Genomic DNA, 24,200 nt, shown 5'->3' with positions numbered 1-24,200 from the left:
TCCGGCTGTGATCGAGGGGTCTAGGGCATCGTAGGAACCCCCCACGGCTACTGCTAGTTGTGTTGATAGGTTCAGGGGTCTGCAATCTGATAGTTGCCAACTTCTCTGGTTTTCTGGACTTAGCTTGTATTTCTGCTTTTGCCTCCTACTGTGACTCATTCATAACAGAATCACCCGCCTTACCGCAGATTCTAGGGTACTCAATAGCAGGAAAGAATTGTAAAAAAAAAAAAAAAAAAAAAAGGTGTGTATATTTTTTCCCTCTATATCTCTGAGGCCGTAGGGGGAATTTTTTTTTTTCTCTCAATGGAGATAAAGCAATTGTCTGATCGTGTGGAGCAGCTCGCTGCGGAAGTGCGGGGAATTTCCGCCTACCTTGCTCATTCACATGCTGCTGAACCAAAGATTCCTACACCTGATGTATTTTTTGGGGATCGGTCTAAATTTTTGAATTTCAAAAATAATTGTAAATTATTTTTTGCCTTGAAGCCTAACTCGTCAGGGAGCTCCGCGCAGCAGGTTAAAATTGTCATCTCTTTGCTGCGTGGCGATCCCCAGGATTGGGCGTTTTCTTTGAAACCAGATGATCCTATTCTGACTAATGTGAACGCATTCTTTCAAGCTTTGGGGTTGTTGTATGACGAACCTAATGCCATTGATCAGGCTGAAAAGACCCTGCTGGCATTGAGCCAGGGTCGTGATTCTGCAGAATTGTACTGTCAAAAATTCCGAAAGTGGGCAGTACTTACTACCTGGAATGATAATGCCTTGGCTGCTCTCTTTCGGAAGGGGTTGTCAGAAGCCGTAAAAGATACTATGGTGGGATTTCCTGTTCCCTCTGGTCTTGACGATTCTATGTCATTAGCCATTCAGGTTGATCGGCGTTTGCACGAACGCAAGGCTGCACGAGAGGTGTTGCCACCTGTTGAACAAATGTCTGAACCTATGCAATGTAAAAGAGTTTTTTCCAGAGAGCAGCGTCAGGAGTTCAGAAGGCGTAATAAGTTGTGTTTTTTCTGTGGAGATGCCTTGCATATTATTTCTGTCTGTCCCAAACGAGAGAAACGCTTTGCACACACGTTTTCTGTTGGGGGTGTTCAACCTAAGTTTCTTCTGGCTATTACTCTGATCTGCTCCCTGTCCACATTTTCCGCCAAGGCTTTTGTGGATTCGGGAGCAGATCTAAACCTAATGGACTTAGATTTTGCTAAACGTTGTGGATTTCCGATGACACCTCTGCAGACGCCTATCCCTTTGAGGGGAATTGATGCTACTCCTTTGGCTAAAAATAAACCCCAGTTTTGGACCCAGGTGGTAATGCGGGTTGCCCCAGACCATCAAGAAAATTGCAGATTTCTGGTGTTGCATAATCTGCATGATACTATTGTTCTGGGGTTTCCCTGGTTACAGATTCATAATCCAGTTTTGGATTGGAAATCTGTGTCTGTGGTGAGTTGGGGTTGTCGGTGTGCCTTTAGTGAGGCTCCGGTGTTTTCCACCTCTCCTCAGTCGCATGATGTTCCTGATTATTTGGCGGACTTTTATGATGTATTTAGTTAGAATGAGTCTGCGTCTCTGCCTCCTCATAGGAGTTATGACTGTGCAATTGAACTGAGCCCGGGGTGTAAATTTCCCAAGGGTCGGCTCTTCAATTTATCTGTACCCGAGCACGAGGCTATGCGATCCTATATTAAGGAGGCGTTGGAGAAGGGTCGTATTAGACCATCCTCGTCACCCTTAGGTGCCGTTTTTTTTTTTTGTAGCCAAAAAGGATGGATCAGTAAGACCTTGTATTGATTATCGTGCCCTCAACAAAATTACTGTTAAATATCAGTATCCGTTACCCCTGATTTCTGATCTATTCTCCAGAGTTAAAGGTGCTTGCTGGTTTACCAAGCTTGACCTCAGGGGGGCGTATAATCTTATTCGCATTATGCATGCGGATGAATGGAAGACGGCGTTTAGTACTCCGGAGGGACATTTTGAGTACCTGGTGATGCCTTTTGGGCTCACTAATGCCCCTTCTGTCTTCCAGTGCTTCATGAACGATATTTTCCGAGATTTTGTCGATAAATTTTTGATTATCTATCTGGATGATATTTTGATCTTCTCCAAGGATTGGGATTCTCATGTGGAACATATTCGGACTGTGTTCCGGATCTTGAGGGAGAATTCCCTGTATGTCAAGGGATCTAAATGCCTTTTTGGAGTACAGATGATTTCTTTTTTGGGATTTATTTTGTCCCCGTCAACTATTGAAATGGACCCGGCCAAGGTACAGGCCATTCACGATTGGGTTCAGCCCACTTCTTTGAAGGCCCTCCAGAAGTTTTTGGGTTTTGCTAATTTTTATCGGAAATTTATAGCAAAATTTTCTAGTATTGCCAAGCCATTGACTGATTTGACTAAAAAGGGTGCTGATGTGCTAAATTTGTCTCCGGAGGCTGTTTCTTCCTTTCAGGAGCTGAAGCGAAGATTCACCTCCGCCCCTGTTTTGCAGCAACCTGATGTCTCACTTCCATTCCAGGTAGAGGTGGATGCTTCTGAGATTGGTGCAGGAGCTGTTTTGTCCCAAAAGGTTCCTGTAACATCTAAAATGAATCCCTGTGCTTTCTTTTCCCGAAAGTTCTCTCCATCTGAACGTAACTATGATGTGGGGAATAGGGAACTGTTGGCCATGAAATGGGCATTTGAGGAGTGGAGACATTGGTTGGAGGGAGCTAAGCATCAAGTCGTGGTCCTCACTGACCACAAGAATTTGATTTACCTAGAGTCGGCTAAACGCTTGAACCCTAGACAGGCTAGGTGGGCCTTGTTTTTTACACGTTTTGATTTTGTGGTTTCTTTTCTTCCTGGAACAAAGAATGTCAAGGCAGACGCCCTCTCTAGGAGCTTCCTTGTGGATTCTCCTGTGGTGACCAAGCCTGCTACCATCTTAGGCGAAGGGGTAGTTCTTTCTGCCATCTCGCCCGATTTGAGACGTGCTCTGGAAGAGTTCCAGGAGGACAAACCTGAGCGTTGTCCCAGTGGAAAGTTGTATGTTCCTGACCAGTGGAAGAAGAGAGTGATGTCTGAAGTTCATTGCTCTGCTTTGGCTGGTCATCCAGGTATTTTTGGTACTAGAGATCTGGTGAGTCTTTTTTTTGGTGGCCCTCCTTGTCTCGTGATGTCAGGAATTTTGTGCAGTCCTGTGGGACGTGCTCCCGGTCTAAATCGTGTTCTCGCTCTAGTGGGTTGTTGATGCCTTTGCCTGTCCCCAAGAGGCCATGGACCCATATTTCAATGGATTTCATCTCTGATATGCCTGTCTCTCAGAGGATGACTGTTATTTGGGTGATTTGTGATAGGTTCTCTAAGATGGTTCATCTTGTACCACTCCCTAAGTTGCCGTCTTCCTCTGAGTTGGTGCCCCTGTTTTTACAACAGGTGGTTCGTTTGCACGGGATTCCTGAGAACATTGTATCTGACAGAGGAGTGCAGTTTGTGTCTAGATTTTGGAGAACTTTCTGTTCCAGGCTGGGAATTCAGTTGTCCTTCTCTGCTTTTCACCCTCAGACCAATGGGCAGACAGAGAGAACAAACCAGACCTTGGAGTCATATTTGAGATGTTTTATTTCTGCTGATCAGGATGATTGGGTTTCATTTTTGCCCTTGGCCGAATTTGCTTTGAATAATAGAGCTAGTTCTGCCACTTTGATGTCACCTTTTTTTTGTAACTTTGGGTTTCATCCTCGATTTTCTTCAGGGCAGGTGGAGCCCTCTGCCTGCCCAGGTGTTGACACTGTGGTGGAGAGAATGCACCAGATCTGGGACCAAGTGGTGGATAAGTTATCTCTCTCCCAGGAGAAGGCCCAGCGGTTTTCCAACCGACATAGGACCATTGGTCCCCAGTTTAAGGTTGGTGATATGGTGTGGTTATCATCAAAAAATATTGCTATGAAGGTGGCTTCTCCTAAGTTTGAGCCTAGATTTATTGGACCTTACAAGATTGTGGAGATTATTAATCCGGTCTCTTTTCGTTTGGCTCTTCCTGTCACATTTAAAATCCATAATGTGTTCCATAAATCTTTGTTGAAGAGGTTTGTTGAACCTGTTGTTCTGGGGGTGGCACCTCCAGACCCTGTATTGGTTGAAGGTAACATGGAGTATGAGGTAGAGAAAGTACTGGATTCCCGTCTGGCTAGACTGAGACTCCACTCCAGTATTTGGTTAAGTGGAAGGGTTATGGTCAGGAGGATAATTCCTGGGTCTCTGCCTCTGATATTCATGCCAAACGATTGGTGCGTGCCTTTCATCAGGCTCACCCTGATCGCCCTGGTGGCGTAGTTGAGGGTTCGGTGACCCCTCCTCAAGGGGGAGGTACTGTTGTGAGTTCATTTTCCCCTTCATTACTGAGGCCCGAGGAACTCCCTCTTCTGGTAAAGAAAGGTAGTGAGCCTGATTGTCAAACACCTGAGGCTGATGATGATGACTGGCCGAGTGGAGTTACGGACTGGATATAAGGCTGCCGACGCCCTTCTGCCCTGCGGGTGATTTCTCTGTGGGATCCTTGGAGACCAGTCTGAACTCCTGCTCCTCCAAAGCTAAGTTTGCTGCTCGGCCTTTTGCTTTTGTGCTTTGACTTTGTTTTTGCTTTGTTTTTCTGGATTTCTGCCATTCCCTGCTGAATTCATTTAGCTCTGTCTTCTGAAAATACCTGAGTGCTGATTCAGTTTTTGAAGCCTAGCTGCTTCAGGACCTTTTTCATATCAGCTGGTTGGCTTATGTCTTTGATAGGGTTTTGGCAGATTGCAGACAGCAGCCTTCCTGTCCTTTCCTATCTAGGTAGTTTTGGGGCCCCATCGTTGCTCAGTCTATCTTTCTGTCTGTGTTAGTATTTTCATCTTGCTTCACCGTCATTATATGTTGGGGGCTGCCTATTGCTTTGGGGTCTGCTCTGGGGCAGTTTAGATTTCCCCTTTCTTTCTTTAGGCCTATGTATTTCTCCGGCTGTGATCGAGGGGTCTAGGGCATCGTAGGAACCCCCCACGGCTACTGCTAGTTGTGTTGATAGGTTCAGGGGTCTGCAATCTGATAGTTGCCAAATTCTCTGGTTTTCTGGACTTAGCTTGTATTTCTGCTTTTGCCTCCTACGGTGACTCATTCATAACAATGAACCAAAGTAATTTAACCCTTTACCAAACAGGGCTGTGGAGTTGGAATAAAATGGACCAACTCAGACTCCTAAAATATATAATAAATTGGGTTCAGTGCAGGATGTGCTGTAAATGTTTTCATAATTTGGGAAAGTTATAAAATGTCATATAAATGTCTGTTCTGTTCCTGATCTAAGAATCTCATCTTTTAGTTTGATGAATCTGTGCTGCACTTTATGCACATGCTCAGTAGTGAGGCAGTGCTGGTGCTGCACCTTATGCACATGCTCAGTAGTGAGGCGGTGCTGGTGCTGCACTTTATGCACATGCTCAGTAGTGTGGTGGTGCTGCACTTTATGTACATGCTCAGTAGTGAGGTGGTGCCAGTTCTGCACTTTATGTACATGCTCAGTAGTGACGCATTGCTAGTGCAGCACTTTTATGTACATGCTCAATAGTGAGACGGTGCTGGTGCTGCATCTTATACACATTCTCAGTAGTGAGATGGTGCTGCACTTTATGTACATGCTCAATAGTGAGGCGGTGCTGGTGCTGCACTTTGAGCATGCTCAGTAGTGAGGCAGTGCTGGTGCTGCACCTTACACACATGCTCAGTAGTGAGGTGGTGCTGCACTTTATGTACATGCTCAGAAGTGAGGTGGCGCTGCACTTTATGTACATGCTCAGTAGTGAGGCGGTGCTGGTGCTGCACTTTATGTACATGCTCAATTGACTATTTGCCAGCTTTTATGTAAGTCATCACTATTTTTCTGTTGGCAGGATGAGATCCATGACTTAAGAAAAATTAGCCATTTAAAAAAACTAGTTGCTCAAATCATTAAAGGGAATCTGTAACATCAGATAACACTATTTAGCTGCAGATATAGGGTTAATCTTCAGGTAAATAGCATTTGAAAAGTGTCCAGCCACCTTATTGAAAGCATGATTACTGGGAGAAAATGGCTCCTCCAGCAAGTCGCCAGTTTTCATTCATTCATTGCTCACAGCACTGTGAGCAGCGGATGACCGCACACCCCTACACTTTGACAGCTTGTTCAGCAGTGCATCAGAGCATAAGCAGCTGTCAGTGCTGTGAACGGTGATTATAGCCGCTCCATGCACACCTGTGTGACTGAAAGCTGGCAGCTGCTGGGAAGAATAAAGTTTTTATTCAGTCTCCCATGACAGCACCACGAGGGGATCCGCCCTTCAGGGACAGGAAACCTACAGACATAAAAGGGCGGCACCTCTCTCCCGCATCAGTTGGCTTCCTGTCCCTGATGGGGGAACCTCTAGAGACATATCTTTAAGAAGAGGTCAAAAACTGAAGTGTTATGATGAGTCACCGAAGGAGGAAAAAACAAAGTACCAGCTAAGTCCAGAAAAAACAGAGGTTGGCAGCTATTGGATTGCAGACCCCTGAACCAAGCCACAACAACTAGCAGTAGCCGTGGGGGGTTCCTACGGTGCCCTAGACCCCTCGATCACAGCCGGAGAACTATATAGCCTAAAGACAGAAAGGGGAAAAACTAAACTGCCCCAGAGCAGACCCCAAAGCAATAGGCAGCCCCCAACATATGACGGTGAAGCAAGATGAAAACACTAACACAGATATAAAGATAGGTTGAGCAAATGATGGGGCCCAAGCTAACTACATAGGACGGGATAGGAAAGCTGCTGTCTGCCATACGCAAAAACCCTATCAAAATGAGCCAACCGACTGATAGGAAAAACAGGCCCTGAAGTCGCTAGGCTTCAAAAGACTATATCAGCACTTAGGTATATTCTGAAGACAGAGCAAAATATCAACAGATCAGAGACAAAAATGGAGTTCAGCTCACCCCCGGCCGGGGATGGCAGAACTCCCAAAAAACAAGGCAAAACAAAACTGAAGAGTACAAAGAAGAGCAGAAAAACTTAGCTTTGAGATGCAGGAATCAGACTGGTCTCCAAGAATCCAGCAGGAAAATCACCAGCCAGGAAGAAGGGCGTCGGCAGCCTTATATCCAGTCCTCGATTCCAGCCACCCAGTCATCATCTAGCTGCCCAGGTGTTTGGTAATCAGCCTCACTACCTTCCTTCACTAGAGGGAGTTCATCAGACCTCAATGGTGAAGGGAAAAATGAACTCACAACACTGAAGACTTTCCTGGACCCGGCAGGCCGACTCAGGTAGCGAGGGCCCCTTTCCTCGGTCTGTCCAGGGTGCCAGAAGCGCCACACCTCAGGGGCACTGTGTGTGTAGGCGGCAGCAGAGGAAGCAGCCTCCGGGAAGGAGAACTAGCTTGCAGCATGGTCCTTCGCCGGGTGCAGGTAAGTCATGTTCGTCCTTCGTAATCGAAGATGACAATAGCTTCAGAGTTAGAAGAGAATTAAAGGGAATCTGTCATCAATTTTTTTGCCTATCAGCTGCGGCCGCCGGCATCAGGGGCTTGTCTACAGCATTCTGTAATGCTGTAGATAAGCCCCCGATGTTACCTGAAAGAGAAGAAAAATGAGTTAGATTATACTCACCCAGGGGCGGTCCAGTTCGGGTCCGGAGGGAGTCGCGGTCCGGTCTGGTGCCTCCCATCTTGCAGCGCTGATGTCCTATTCATTCCTGGCCATCACGGCTCCAGCGCAGGTGCATTACTCTGCCCTGTTGAGGGCAGGGCAGAGTCCTGCAGTGCGCAGGCGCAGGACCTCTTCCGGCGCCTGCGCACTGGAGTGTGCCTGAGCCGCGACGGCCAGGAATGAAAAGGACGTCATCGCTGCAAGATGGGAGGCGCCGGACCGGACCCGGAACGCCCCTGGGTGAGTATAATCTAATTTTTCTTTTCTTTCAGGTAACATCGGGGGCTTATCTACAGCAATACAGAATGCTGTAGATAAGCCCCTGATGCCGGTGGCCGCAGCTGATAGGCAAAAAAATTGATGACAGATTCCCTTTAATAGTTATGGGTCCAGAGGTGGTTGATGAGGCCAATCCGGGCTCTGAAGGTTCGCCCACATACTTGACATAAGGAAGTAGATGTGGTCTGTACACCAGATTCTGCTTGTGCCTTGGGACAACACACTTTCTATTTGCATCCCAAGATTTTCCTATCTTCAGCTGCACGTGCTCCTGAGGTGATCCTGCCCCGCCAACCTGGACGATCCAGGGCAAGCTCTTCCCAGTCATTGATGTTGACTTCCAGGTTTTTAAGAGATGCCTTAAGGCAGTCTTTATAACGCTTCTTCTGCCCCCCAACTGCTCGCTTTCCTTGGCACAGTTCTCCCTACAGTTGTTGTTTCGGTAGTCGGCTGTCAGGCATTCTGACCACGTCCATCCCACCTGGCTTGGACATTCAGCAGGAGAGTGAAAACGCTGCACAGCCCAGCTCCAGAATTCCTGTGTCCGGGACATTGTCTTGCCACCTGATGTGGAGGAGTCTGCGGAGGCAACTCATGTGAAAAAGATTAAGCTGCTTAGCATGCCGGCTGTAGACTGTCCAGGTCTCACTAGCATAGAGAAGTGTGGTGAGGAACACCGCGCAGTAGACCTTCAGCTTGGTTGCAAGGCTGAGTCCCCTTCATTTCCAGACGTTTTTACGCAGTCTCCTGAAGGCGGCACTGGCTTTGGCCATTCGGTTATTAACCGCAGCGTCTATGGTTATTTCACAGGAAAGTGTGCTGCCCAAGTAGGTGAAGTTATCGACTGCTTTGAGGTTTTGCTCCTTCACTGTGATATGGCTCCTTGTATAGTTTCCCTGGAAAAGATTGATACATGACTTCAGTTTTCTAGTGTTGATCTGGAGACCAAAATTGTTGCAAGCTTGAGAAAAACAGTTCATTTCATGCTGCATCTGCTGTTCTGTGCCAACGTTAAGTGCACAGTCATCAAATAATTCATGGACAACAGTTTCATGCTCCTTCGTAACTGCCTTCAGGCGTTTTGGGTTGAATAGCTTGCCATCAGTCCTGTACCTAACCTGGATTCCATCTTCACAGTGGTTAAAGGCATCACTTAACATTGCAAAGAATAGCATACTGAACAGGGTTGGAGCAAGCACACAGCCTTGTTTTACGCCGTTTGCTACTGGGAAAGCCTCAGATTTGTCTCCATCGTTCAGAACCTTCAACATCATGCCATCATGGAACTGCCAGACGATTGAGATGATCTTGCTCGGGCAGCCAAATTTTGCCATGATCTTCCACAGGCAGTCTCTACTGTGTCGCAAGACTTAATCAAATCAACAAAAGTCACATAAAGGTCACTGTATTGCTCCTGGCACTTTTCCTGGAGTTGATGTGCTGCAAAGACCCTTTCTACTGTTCCACGTTTATCACGGAAACCACACTGGCTTTCGGGTAATAGACCTTGCTCAAGGTGATGTAAAAGGCGGTTGAGCAAGAGACGAGCCAATATCTTTCCTGCAGTGGACAGAAGGGAGATGCCTCGATGATTGTCACAAGATTGGAGATTACCTTTCCTCTTGTATATGCGAAATATGCTGGCATCTTTCAGCTGTTGCGGAACCTGTTCCTTTTTCCACATATTCTGGAATAGTCTGGTCACCGTTTGCATCAGAGCAGGACCGCCAGCTTTATATACCTCAGCAGGTATAGCATCATTTCCGGGTGCTTTTCCACAAGAAAGTTGTTTAACTGCTTTCCTGATTTCATCTCCACTTGGACAGGTATGGAAGCTGCGTCTGCCTCCTGGGGCCGTGCTGGGGCTTGCGGTGGCTCTCCTGGGACCTGGTCTTGTGCGCATCCGGGGGGAGGCTGTGGTGTCCGGCGTGCTTGGCATCAGGCCGGAAGTTGCTGCCTGTGGAATGCGGCCGGCAGGAAACGCTTGTGACGTGGCCACAGGCATGACCCGGTGACGCGTCGGGCCTTCGCCGTAAGCCGCGGGCGCACCTGGATGACGCGGCCAAGCGCAGGCCAATGACATCGGGGGTCACCGGAAAACATGGTGGCCCCCGGCGGAGAGTGCGGGCCGCGGCTGGACATGTAAAGCTCGGGCTGGGGCTTAATGGGGTTAGTCGCTGGGGGCGCGGTCACGGGGGGAGGGCGTTCAGCAGCCGGCAGGGCATCAGGCAGACCATGGATGGATATCCTGCTGGCCCCATCAGGGGGCAGTACCTAAGGGGGTGTCTGGCTATTTATGGAGGCTATGGGGGCTGCCAGATGCTTACAGCCCCATTCTTCAGGATGGAATCACCAGAGTAGCAAACACAGCAGCACTCACAGAGAAGCCTCATGTAGGAGTCACCCAGCAGTGGCAGTAGTCGTGCTGGTGGCTCTAGATCCAGTCAGAAGTCTAGGCCGGACAAGTGTTCAGGCCGTAAAGTTGAACCATTGGCTAAGAAGGACCCCCAATGGATTACGGTACCACTCAGGTGCACGCCACAGGTAAGTGATCTTCAAGAAAGTTCACTTGGTGATGTACGGTTTCCCCTCTTTTCTCTCCTTACTTGTCAGAGGAGAAAGTGTACCACTAAGGCCAAGCACAATGAATGTGCGGAGTGCCACTTCCGGATGACTATGAGAGAAAACTGTGCAGGCCATGCATACAGCATTTAGTGGCAGAGGAGACCCCAGACTTTACCCCTAGCTTAAGGGACATGGTCAGACAGAGGGTCAGTAAGGTTCCTATCCCAGGAGATGATTTAAGGAAAGAACACAGATCTCGGTGATATCACCTCAACCAACACCGGAACTGCTGCAACCCACCAACCTACTGTCTCCTTCCCCACCATCCTGTAGCATGTAAAGGCCCCGTCTCACTAAGCGATCTCGGTAGCGAGATCGCTGCTGAGTCACAACTTTTGTGACGTAACAGCGATCTCACCAGCGAGATCGCTGTGACAGCGATCAGCGTGCGGCCCCCCTGCCGGTATCGCTGGAAGAAACCTCTGGACATTTCTTTGGTCGCTGGTCTCCCGCTGGCCAGCACGCATCGGTGTGTGACACAGGCAGGAGACCAGCGATCAGGTGTAAAAAATAATTAAAAAAATAAAAAATATAGTTATTCTCACCTTCCGACGTCCCGTTCAGCCATCCTGCCTCTCTCCACGCTCCGGTCCCAGTGATCCTTTGCGAGAATGACCGCGAGATGTCACGGTCTCGCGGGATAACAAAGTCTCGCGGTCATTCGTGCAAAGGATCACTGGGATCGGAGCGTGGAGGGAGGCAGGATGGCTGAACGCGACGTCGGAAGGTGAGTAACTATATTTTTTATTATGATTCTATTTTTTACAGCGATAGCAAGCGATGCCGGGCGCTCGGCATCGCTGTGCTGATTGCTGGTGAAGCTGTCTGTGTTGTGTGACAGCTCACCAGCGATCACATAGCGACTTACTAGCGATCCTGACACCTTGATATCGGTGTCGGGATCGCTGGTAAGTCGCTTAGTGTGACGGGGCCTTAAGCCCGAAAGTGCAGAGTCCTCTCTCCACTCTGTATCAGTCTGTCATTGTTAGTTTGTTTACTGTAAGTGATATCTGTAATTTGTATGTAACCCCCTTCTCATGTACAGCACCATGGAATCAATGGTGCTATATAAATAAATAATAATAATCTCTGGTGTCAGTTTCAGGGAGTGACTTGGGGGAGGTAATGTCAGATTCATCCCCCTCAACCACTTCATCATCAGAAGCCCACTCAGGTCATTCCTGTCTCCCTCTGGACCGGGTGAATCGGCTAGTGAAGGCAGTAAACAGTATGATGGGTATTGTGGAGCCCTGGCCGGAGAGGTCCATGCATGACATGATGTTTAAGGGACTGGATCGAAAAAATCAATTCTCTGATTGCACAGGAGTGGAAAAAGCCTGAGAGGAAGAGTTCTCTACCCCCAGCCTTTAAGAGAAGATATCCATTTGAGGAATCGGACACATCAGCGTGGAATAAGGCCCCAAAAATCGATGCAGCTGTTGCTAAGGCGTCCAAAAGGTCCTCCTTACCTTTTGAGGACATGGGGAGTTTGAATGACCCGTTAGACAGAAAAGCAGACGTTTTTCTAAAAGGCACTTGGGAAACGTCGGCAGGGTCCCTTAGGCCAGCGGTGGAGGCCACTTGCACAGCCCGGTCATTAATGGTTTGGCTAGACCGCCTAGAGGAGCAGCTTAAAGAAAAGGTCTCCAGAAATGATATTCTATCCTCCCTTCCTATGATCCAAGGAGCTGCGGCCTTTTTATCGGATGCTTCTGCAGATTCCGTAAGATTAGCAGCAAGGTCTGCGGCCCTTTCCAATGCTTCTCGTAGGGCCTGTGGCTGAAATATTGGCCATGGAACATTCAGGCCAGATCGAAACTGCAACATTCCATGTGAAGGGGTGCATTTTTTCATCCCAGTACTGGATGAACTTTTGGAGAAGGCAGGGGACAGTAAAAAATGGTTCGCCTTCATACAGGCATAATTTCAGCAGAAGGTGGTCTAACCGTAGAAGGCTGGCCAGGGAAAAGAGCAGATGGGACAGTAACAAGAGAAAAGGTAGAGGACATATATTCAGTTCCTCTTGGTATTGCAGAAAACCGCAATGACTGCCGGACCATGTGGGAGGGAGGCTGTCAGCCTTTTACCCAGCCTGGTCAAAAATTTAAAATAGTCCATGGATACTTAGTGTCAGCAAAACAGGACTTAAATTTTAATTTCAGAGGACACCTCAGGATAGGTTTCTATTAACTCCCATCCGTTCTTCGTCTGCAGAGCAACTGGCGCTGGAATCTGAGGTTCAGGAACTACAGCAGAAGGGGGTCTTGGAAGAAGTTCCTGCTGTAGAAAGAGGTAAGGGGTTTTATTCCCCCCCCTCTTCCTGGGTCAAGAAACCAGACGGCTCATTCCGAACTATTATCAACTTGAAAAGACTCAATAGATTCCTGCTGATCCGTTCCTTCAAAATGGAATCAGTAAAATCAGCAATAAAGCTGCTCTTTGAAAATTGTTTTATGGTAGTGTTAGATCTTAAAGGGAATCTGTCACTCCCCAGGCGTTTTTAAGTAAAAGAGCCACTTTGTGCAGCACTAATGCTGCATTCTGTCAAGGTGGCTCTTTTATTTAGCGTCCCTTCCACCGCAGAAATAAGCGTCTTTAAAATTAGCCAGATGTACCAGAAGTTTGACCGGGGGGCAGGTCTTTCCCCCTCTGACACCGACACCTCACATCCATCATTCATTTCCTCCTTCAGTATTTGCTCCGCCTCCTCAGCGTTCATTTCAAATGCTGGCACCTGCGCTGTAATATATTTTCTTGGGCATGCGGTTAGCGCTGCCCTTCTCTGACATCACATGATGTCCTTCCTACCGCGCCTGAAAGCCCCATTCTGGCCCAGGAGACCGTGGTTTCCCTGGATAAGGAAGATGTCCATCACCAGGCCATGGGTCCTTCCAGAGTTCTCAGATATCCTCTCCCAAGGTCTGATTTTCCATCCGAGAGCGTCTAATCTACATCTAGCGGCTTGGAATTTGAAAGGGCACTACTGAGGGAGAGGAGGTTTTCTCAGGGCCTAGTTAATACCTTGCTAAAAAGAAGAAAGGCTTCCACGACAAATATTTATTTCAGAATCTGGAAGACGTTCCTAACAATCTTGGGCAGAGATTTGGAGAAAGGTTAACATTAACCAGATACTGGAATTCCTGCAAGGGGGGTTAGAGATGGGTCTAGCCACAAGCACTCTTAAATTTCAGGTATCAGCTTTAGGAGCCCTGTACAATTGTAATTTAGCAGGCAATTACTGGGTAGCCAGGTTCATTAGGGCAGCGGCTAGGTCCAGACCCATCCTTAAACAGAAGTTAGTCCTGAGATTTAAATCTGGTGCTAACAGCATTGACGGAAGCCCCACTTGAACCTCCCCTGACGAAACCGTACCTGTTACGGCGATACGCGTGGGGCCACTCTCCTGGGCTCTCCTTATGGGTCCTGCTTGCTACAGCTGTGCACGGATGGGTTCATTTTGATAAACCGCTCCCTTTATTTGGGTTGATTCCATAATTCATGTCTTGGGGTTTTTGGGAGCTACATCTTATTCTTTTGCTCCTTGGACTAGGGTTCATTGTTCAATAAATCTCATTGGTCTTATTTTTTCTGGCCTTTATATTATTCTGGATTATTTATTTTCTGATCCTTATGCAGCCCCTCAATTACAATTATGTGTCCCCCATGCATGGTTTACTTTTTTTCTTATTTCATGCTGTGAGCTATATACTCACATGACTCATAGGGCCCCATTCATTTATGACTGTACATATTTTTTTTCCCCTGTGGACATTGTACTATATATTGTCTATTAATTGTTCCACACTATTTGCTACTAATTGTTCATGCATTTTTTCCGTGCCTTGGCAGGTACCCAGTACCGAGTCCATGTTTTAATTGTTTTAGCTTGCACTTGTCTATATTGTGTGCCAATAAAAGCTGTGTTCACTAATGTTTCATATACTATGGTGTAGTGTGCATACTTACGGTAGCGCTTTTCTCCTTTCCCTGATCGTCATTTTTGCTACTGGTTTTGCACCTCCCGTTATGGCTATAATATTTGGTGCGCCCTAATTCTTATATATATTCCTATTGCTACAGCCCCGATAAAAATTCTATCTTTCAAAACTTTTAGTGGCGCTAACGTCTGCCAGGAGGGTTAGTGACCTGCAGGCCCTCTCTAGACAACTCAGTTTAGGGAGGATAGAGTTGTTTTGAAACCAGATTCCCTGTATCTACCAAAGGTGGCATCAAAATTTCACAGACTGCAGGAAGTAGTTCTCCCTTCTTTCTACCCTAACCTCACTAATCAAAAGGAAGAAAGGCTCCATTCATTAGATGTAAGAAGGTTTCTAATTACATTTCAGTGACTGACCCTTGGAAGGACAATTCCTTATTTGTATCCTTTCAGGTTAGCAAGGGACTTAAGAGTTTCCAAAAGCTAGATGGATCAGGGAGGAGATTTCTTTGGCCTATATGTGGGGAAGGTGACTTGATGGAAAGACTTGACTGGAAGTAGGAGGGGACGATGTGTGCACTGTAGACAGGGATTGGCAATGACAGAAAGGTAACAGCAGGGAAAGACACAAAAGGGAGTTCAGTACCTAGAATTGACCACAAGATGGCAGGGGGGAGTGTATTTCAGGACTTAACATCAGCTTAGGGCTTAGGAAACCGCTTAGTCAAGGGGGGCGGGGAGACAGGAACCCAGGAGGGAAATTCCCAGTGAGAGAGGGGATAAATTGGACAGGTTGGGGTTCCAGAGAGGTTAGTCCCAGGAGGACTCAGCAGAGGAAGACTCAGGACAGAAGACGGAGAACGGTGAAGAGCTCGACCAGGGGACTGACAGGAGAAGACAGTCTGGAGTCGTAGAGAGATTTCCACAAGATGCTTTTCCATTAATCCTTGCAGACAAGTGTTTTCTGCTTATTGAAATGAATGATCCTTCTATCCTTTTTTTGGTAGGATTTACCACCTCCATGGTAATGCCAGTATATAAAATAAAACATCATTACAAAATATAGCAATACATTTGTTATTTTAATAAAAAAAAAAATTAGCTTTTGACATTCATATCTTTACACACTATATACAGAATCAGCACAGGCTGCACTTATATTCATAGGTTTTTCTGAAAGGTCCATTCTTTAAAAGGCAAAGCCTCTAGCTCACCTATTAACATTGCTTTTGCCATTAAGCCAACATAAAAAAGTAATAAAAAAGGGTTTCTAATATAATAAATTAAGTTTATTTTCAATTAACTCTAGATCTAGGTCAATCTCCGTTCTATGGCTGCTATTCATCTTCTAACACCACAATTTCCACATTATGCAGGTCATCAGTGTGTCCAACCCCTAGAACCTTTCCATCACCAAGCTGCATCACCTTAGATCCACCTTCAGGGTCCGGTGCTGGGTCTATCTGAATGATAGTCTGCCCCTCTTCTCCAACTCCATCCTGGCCAAGTCCCGAATCCATTGCAACAAGCTCTACTGGACTCATAACTGCACCTAAAGACCCTGAATCCTGCATTTCTGTTGCTAATACAGTAAGGGCATCACCTCCCCCAGTTTTGCCTAGTACAGTGGTATACCGTAAACCACCTAATGAAAACTGCTGTCCGACTGGCGCTAATGTGAGTGGAGAGAGCACTGTATAATGCGGCTGGGATGACTGAGTACTTAAAGTACCAGCAGATGCTGGCCGTTGAAGTCGAGGCCTCTTGGGGGGTTTAGGAGTGTTAACAGGCATTAGGACCACATTCTGAAGAATTGGAGAGTGACTGCCTTCCTGCTTCTTTTGTTCTTCAAGCTGCCTTTCAAGATCTGGAAAAAAAAAAATGCATCTTCATATTTCAGTCAATTTCAAGATTTTCTCACATTGAACTCTCTGAAGTGTGTCTGTCAATTTTTATTTGTAAAATCAACACTAGGAACAGATCTCAGCTAAGGGAAGGGAGTATGGGATACTGAAAAATGCAGCTTTCCAAAATCAAGTTCATCAGGTGCAGACAACAAATGCAGAATCCTTTGTACTATAAATTACAGTTTGTTGAAAACACTTACCGGCAAGTGTATAATCATATTGTTCTTCCCTCTGATCTGCCCGATTCCTTTTTCGCCCAAGAACTTTTTTCACAACATCCAGGAGACCAAAAGTTTGAGCAATGTTACTGAGTACAGTGGCATCTAAAAGCCGGACACAGACAGGTTATTTTTTTAGCCTAAATGTTAAAGGGAAGGTGCCGTGTTTTTTATAATTTAATGTAACAAAGAAAATAGTATAAAAAGATATTGTCCCCTAAGCTTGACTCAGTGGTGTGTTTTTTTTACTGTATTAATGCAGCCACTGGGGGCTGCCATCTTACCTTTCTGGCTGCTGAACGACACTTTCCATGCTCATTTACGGCAGTCCCTGGGCATAAGAGACAACAGTCAGCTGCCGACCCCTGTCTGTATCATTGCAGCAGCATCAGCTATGAACTGGGCACGCCTCTGTGGGCAGCTCAATTCACAGCTGTAGGTGTGGCCAGGCGCCATTTTATTAGAGCCCAGTGCTTTCCTTTTAGCTCCATTTACACTCTATTGCAAGCCCTGTTATGCCAGATGCTGTACTGTTCCAGCATAACAGGGCTTGGATGTTCACTCTGCACACACCAGCTGCAGGAGAGGATACAGGATGAGCTCCTGGAGACCGAGCTGCTCTTTCCAAAACACCCGACCAGCTGCAGCCCCTGCACTTGCAAAACATAGGAGGAGCTGCTCCCTGCTCTTTCAAAACACTTGGCCATCTGCTGGACATCTAATCCTATCCTGTGTGATACTGACTGCTGAGCCGTGTATCTAATCCTCTCCTGTGTGATACTGTCTGCTGAGCCGTGTATCTAATCTTATCCTGTGTGATACTCTCTGCTGGGCCGTGTATCTAATCCTATCCTGTGTGATACTGACTGCTGAGCCATGTGTCTAATCCTTTCCTGTGTGATTCTGACTGCTCAGCCGTGTATCTAATCCTATCCTGTGTGATACTGACTGCTGAGCCATGTATCTAATACTATTGTGTGTGATACTGTGTGCGGAGCTGCGTATCTAATCCTATCCTGTGTGATACTGACTGCTGAGCCATGTATCTAATCCTATCCTGTGTGATACTGACTGCTGAGCCGTGTATCTAATCCTCTCCTGTGTGATACTGTCTGCTGGGCCGTGTATCTAATCCTATCCTGTGTGATACTACTCTCCTGAAATACTCTGTGCTGCTGTCACCCTGCTGGTTTTGTGTGTGATCTACATGGTGATATTGTGTATGATCTATATGGCGGCATTATGTGTGAAGTATATGGCGTTATTATCTGCTAAAAGGGGACCCATTCTATGGTGGTCCTTGCTGAGCACCTGCACACGGGTCGGGGTAATAGTTAGGTGCAGTCAGGGGAGGGCTGGTGAGGCAGCTGAAGACAGGGGTCTCACTTTTATCGTAACTGTATGGCTACATTTCCCCCCATCCTGCTTCAGCGTCACCCCGGACTGCGCCTGTCGCCTTGCTTTCACACATCGCCAGGACAGGATCTGAGGAGGGGAATGGGATCTTTGCATGCAAAGTCAGGATCAGAACAGGCCATCAATCAGCAGAAATGTTTCCTGGATTTCTGTTGTGCTGTCACTCTGCTCCTCCCCCATATATCTCCCTCTGTGTCCCCCATAGACCAGCACACTGCTCTCCTGAAATACTCTGCTGCTGTCACCCTGCTCCCTCCACCATATATCTCCCTCTCTGCCCCCCATAGACCAGCACACTGCTCTCCTGAAATACTCTGTGCTGCTGTCACCCTGCTCCTCCCCCATATATCTCCCTCTGTGCTCCCATAGACCAGCACACTGCTCTCCTGAAATACTCTTGCTGCTGTCACCCTGCTCCTCCCCCATATATCTCCCTCTGTGCCCCCCCATAGACCAACACACTGCTCTCCTGAAATACTCTGCTGCCGTCACCCTGCTCCCTCCACCATATATCTCCCTCTGTGCCCCCCATAGACCAACACACTGCTCTCCTGAAATACTCTGTGCTGCTGTCACCCTGCTCCCAAAATCCTTGCTGCCTGCCATCCTCGGTGACCAAAGACCCCATTCCTCTCCTCAGATCCTGTCCTGGCGATGTGTGAAAGCGAGGCGACAGGGGCATGATAAATGGGGGAGGAGCAGGGTGACAGCAGCACAGGAGTATTTCAGGAGAGCAGTCTGCTGGTCTATGGGGGGGGGTCACAGAGGGAGATATATGGGGGAAGGAGCAGGGTGACAGCAGCACAGAGTATTTCAGGAGAGCAGTGTGGTGGTCTGTGGGGGGCACCCTGTTCGGTGCCAGGGATTGTACATAGAGCGCTGTGTTTTATACACATGGATGGACCGTCTGCTTGTCTGCTCCACAGAAATCCAGGAAACATGTCTGCTGATCGGTGACCTGTTCTGATCCAGACTTTGTATACAAAGACAGTCAGTAACTTTGCAGGCCCCATCAAAATGGCTGCTCACTGTGTTCCTAGATGTCATCCTCTCTTTTCCCTTAGCAAACACCCAGAAGGGGAGGAGAGGAGTGACATCACACCCATGTCAGCAGATTCCGCCCCTAATTACTGCAGGGCAGTAATGTGAGTTAGTTGTACACTAGGTTTTTGTGCCAAATTTCAGTAGCTGGAAATGCCAAACTTTTTAAAATTATTTTACAAAATTAAAAACAAATGATAATTTTTTTTTAAGAAAATGTAAGCATTAATTCTTTACATTTTTTCAGTTGCTGAAAAAAAATTTTTTTGGATGGCACCTTCCCTTTAATGATATAATAATAATTCCACTCTGTAGCATGTCGCCTCCTGGATCAGTTTGACTCACCTGTAATCTGAAAGGGTTGTTGGCCTATTCTCTGTTGGACACCACTTAAAATCTCCTCAATTTCATTCTGGACTTTGCAGATAACTTCATCCATAAGTCCTACATCAGAGATCCCTTTCCAGAAAAGCAGAGTCTCTTCTGAAAGGAGAACATGTACAAAGTTTTCCTTCTACAATATGCCTGCGTGGTAATTATATATTGCATTTCTTATCAAGCAACAGGATAAATGATAAGCCTCGTTCAGACATGGGCTTTTCACATACATGCTCTAGTGCAGTATTCAGAGAGCGAACAAATATTCAATGTATGATGCTGCTCACAAGCTTGTGCGTTTTTTTGCAAACAATGTGTCTGCACACGAAAAAAAAATAAGGGAGGAAAATTTTTATTTTTAATGTGAAATAAAAATGGCTGTTTTATGAGGGCAAAGTCAGTCTAAGGCTATGTGCACACACTGCAGGGATTCTGCTGTGGATTCTGCTGTGGATTTGGCCTCTGTGGATCCGCAGCAGTTCTGCAGACAGTGTACAGTACAATGTAAGTCTATGGGATTTACATTCTGCAGCGCACATGCTGCGGTTTTTCAACTGCAGAAAAGCTGCGGTTTTGAATCCGCAGAAAGAATTGACATTTGAAAGCCAAAACCAGGAGTGTGTCAAAAATGCAAAAGTGGTGCACATGTTTCTATTTTTCTATTATACTTTTTCTCTGATATTCCTCTCCTCCCCTCAAATTCTTATTCACAGGATCTGCGAAAGAACGACTGTGTCATTCCATGTCAAGTGACCAAATCTGAATTATTTTTTTTTGCCACTTCAGTGAATTACAAAAAAACTGCATTTTTTCATTAGTTAATTTTTTTAGAGAATATTCATTGACCTTTAATAGTGGGCACAATGTTAGATGCATACCCAAAATAGACCACTTAAAAATCAATCTTACCAAGATATTGTTAAATTGAAAATTTTTTTTATTATTAGTTGGAGACACCAACAAAAAATATAAAAGACAATTATATTAAAAAAAGCATATAAGAGGAAACAGGCCAACATACACTATTAGATTGTAATAATCCATGACCAGGCAATATAGTTTCTCCAAAAATATCCAATGCTCATGTGCAAACTATTATAAACATACTATACCAATAATATATCAAGTGTCATTATATACTGATTATAAACAATTCCATAAAGTGCATAGTGCATTTCTAAGTATAAAGTAAATCTAAATCATAATAATAACATAAGATAAGTCTCAATCATGATAAGCAAAAGTTACTTTAACCAACCTGGATTCATGTTCTGTATGTGGACGCTGTGACCCCACACTCCAACGCGCGTTTCACACGTTTGCTTCCTCAGGGAGTGAAGCTTATCATGATTGAGACTTATCTTATGTTATTATTATGATTTAGATTTACTTTATACTTAGAAATGCACTATGCACTTTATGGAATTGTTTATAATCAGTATATAATGACACTTGATATATTATTGGTATAGTATGTTTATAATCCATATCCAAGCCCTTTCCACTTCCTGCCGACTTCAACTCAAAAATATTTCACGAATCCGTTCATTCCTCAACCAAGAATCTGCAAAAACCCTAGTCCATGCCCTCATTATCTCTCGCCTTGACTACTGCAACCTCCTGCTCAGTGGCCTCCCCTCGAACACTCTCGCACCCCTCCAATCTATTCTAAACTCCGCTGCCCGACTAATACACCTGTCCCCCCGCTATTCCCCAGCTTCTCCCCTCTGTCAATCCCTTCACTGGCTCCCCATTGCCCAGAGACTCCAGTACAAAACCCTAACCATGACATACAAAGCCATCCACAACCTGTCTCCTCCATACATCAGTGACCTTGTCTCCCGGTACTTTCCTGCACGCAACCTCCGATCCTCACAAGATCTCCTTCTCTACTCCCCTCTTATCTCCTCTTCCCACAATCGCATACAAGATTTCTCTCGCGCATCACCCCTACTCTGGAACTCTCTACCACAACACATCAGACTCTCACCTACCATCGAAACCTTCAAAAAGAGCCTGAAGACCCACCTCTTCCGACAAGCCTATAACCTGCAGTAACCACCAATCGACCAAACCGCTGCATGACCAGCCCTACCCTCGCCTACTGTATTTTCACCCATCCCTTGTAGATTGTGAGCCTTCGCGGGCAGGGTCCTCTCTCCTCCTGTACCAGTTATGACTTGTATTGTTCAACATTATTGTACTTGTTTTTATGTATACCCCTCCCTACATGTAAAGCGCCATGGAATAAATGGCGCTCTAACAATAAATAATAATAATAATAATAATAATAATAATAATAATAGTTTGCACATGAGCATTGGATATTTTTGGAGAAACTATATTGCCTGGTCATGGATTATTACAATCTAATAGTGTATGTTGGCCTGTTTCCTCTTATATGCTTTTTTTAATATAATTGTCTTTTATATTTTTTGTTGGTGTCTCCAACTAATAATAATAAAAAAAAATTTCAATTTAACAATATCTTGGTAAGATTGATTTTTAAGTGGTCTATTTTGGGTATATATTCTATTGTGTCTACTTAAATAAGTTATGATTATAGTAATTGTAGGGTGAATATAATTGCCTCTTTTTTGTTTGGAATAAATACAATGTTAGATGCAGCTGCCAGGTGATCATGTGTGCCTGCTATTAAAGGGAATGAATACTCCCTGCTCTCCAATTCCATGGGCGTGGAGAGCAGTGAGTATTCATTCCTTTGAGTAGTGGTCACACTGCTCCCCACGCCCATGGAAGTGAAGAGCAGTGAATATTCATTCTCTGTAATAGCGGGCACATGTAATCGCCCAGCAACTGCTGATAACACTGTGCCTGCTATTAACCCCTTCATGACCAAGCCTATTTTGACCTTAATGACAGGCCATTTTTTGCAATTCTGACCAGTGTCCCTTTATGCGGTAATAACTCCGGAACGCTTCAATGGATCCTAGTGATTCTGAGACTGTTTTTTTCGTGACATATTGGGCTTCATGATAGTGGTAAATTTAGGTCGATAATTTTTGCATTTGTGAAAAAATAGGAAATTGGCTTAAATTTCACAATTTTCACATTTTAAATTTTTATTCTGTTAAACCAGAGAGTTATGTGACACAAAATCGTTACCAAATAACATTTCCTACAGGTCTACTTCACATCAGCACAATTTTGGAAACAACATTTTTTTTTTGTTAGGAAGTTATAAGGGTTAAAACTTGACCAGTGATTTCTCATTTTTACAACAACATTTACAATACCATTTTTTTTTTAGGGACCACCTCACATTTGAAGTAACCTTGAGGGGTCTATATGGCAGAAAATACCCAAAAGTGACACCATTCTAAAAACTGCACCACTCAAGATACCCAGAACTACATTCAAGAAGATTATTAACCATTCAGGTACTTCACAGGAACTAAAGCAATGTGGAAGGAAAACACCAAGGTTACTTACCGGTAGCTGTTTTTTCCGGAGCCCATGACGGCACACGAGAGAGGGAATCCGCCCAGCCAGGACAGGAACCCTACTGAAGATAAAAGGGGCGGTACCTCTCCCTCGCTTCAGTTGGTTTACAGAGCATGAGAGGCCCCCCCGGGTTAGTACACATGGTAAAACTATCACCACATTATATCTTACTAAAAAAAGCACCCAAACTATAGTGCACACCAAAGGAGTGATAAGGGGGGGAATATACAGGTGCCGTCATGGGCTCCGGAAAAACCAGCTATCGGTAAGTAACCTTGGTGTTTTCCGTCTCCCATGACGGCACACGAGAGACTTTTGTAGAATAAGACACCCTAGGGAGGGACCACCGCTTGCAGCGCCATTCTACCAAAGGTTAGGTTAGTAGAGGAAGATAGATCAAGTCGGTGGTAGTGCTTAAGAAAAGGTCGAAGGTGAGGACCAAGTAGCGGCTTTACAAATCTGCTCAATCGATACCTCAGCCTTCTCTGCCCAGGAGGCAGCCACGGCTCTGGTGGAGCGAGCCTTGATGCCTTCTGGAACCGGAGCGCCACTTGCAGAGTAGGATAACATAATGGCCTCCCTGATCCATCTGGCAATGTTACTCTTAGCTACCCCGTACCCTTTTCTACTACCCAGAAAAGCTACAAACAGGGACTGATCTTTCCTCTACTGACTAGTTATTGACATTTATTGTAATATGGCTCTCTTTACGTCCAATGTATGGAACTTTTGCTCCCCAGGGTTTTAGGATTATTACAGAAAAATGACAAGGAGATCTCTTGAGTCCTATGAAAGTTTTGGACCACCTTGGGGAGATAGGCCGGGTCTGGTCTTAGAACCACTCTGTCATCCAAGATCTGCGTATATGGAGGGCATATAGATAGAGCTTGTAGGTCACTCACTCTACGGGCCAATGTTAAGACTACCAATAATACAGTTTTAAATGTGAGTAGTTTTGGTGACAGTTCATGTAATGGTTCAAAGGGATCTTTAGTTAAAGCCTCTAAGACTAGATTCAGGTTCCAGGGAGTTATCTTTGGGATAATGACCGGCCTCGATCTAGGCCGCAGCCATACAGGGCCCCCATAGCTGAGACCTTGACCCTGACCCTGAGGGTGCCAGTGGTCAACCCGGGTTGCAGCCCCGACTGAAGGAACTCTAGGATAGGTCCCACTGGAGCTACATCCCCCAAAGGCTCCTCCAGGAAGCCTAGGAACTTTTTCCACGTTCTACCGTAGATTTGGGAT

General features: G+C 45.8%; 1 protein-coding gene across 3 annotated transcripts in view; it reads right to left on the bottom strand.

Moving 5' to 3' along the window:
* Window positions 1-15,591: 15,591 nt before the first annotated feature.
* GMEB1 (glucocorticoid modulatory element binding protein 1) overlaps window positions 15,592-24,200 on the bottom strand; it is a 37,773-nt gene continuing 29,164 nt past the window's right edge. For all 3 annotated transcript variants that reach the window (XM_073564094.1, XM_073564102.1, XM_073564109.1), the window contains exons 8-10: window positions 19,456-19,593; window positions 16,636-16,758; window positions 15,592-16,395 (exon numbers count right to left, since the gene is read on the bottom strand). In XM_073564094.1, the coding sequence (XP_073420195.1) occupies window positions 15,866-16,395; window positions 16,636-16,758; window positions 19,456-19,593 (791 nt within the window). In that variant the 3' untranslated portion in view covers window positions 15,592-15,865. The remainder of the gene's footprint in view (window positions 16,396-16,635; window positions 16,759-19,455; window positions 19,594-24,200) is intronic.

This window comes from Dendrobates tinctorius, unplaced genomic scaffold, assembly GCF_039654945.1.
Source record: "Dendrobates tinctorius isolate UK_male_01 unplaced genomic scaffold, ASM3965494v1 ptg000015l, whole genome shotgun sequence".
In the NCBI taxonomy this organism is placed as follows: Eukaryota; Metazoa; Chordata; class Amphibia; order Anura; family Dendrobatidae; genus Dendrobates; species Dendrobates tinctorius.
The sequence above is the reverse complement of the archived record's forward strand: the minus strand, read 5'-3'. Positions and strand labels throughout refer to the sequence as shown.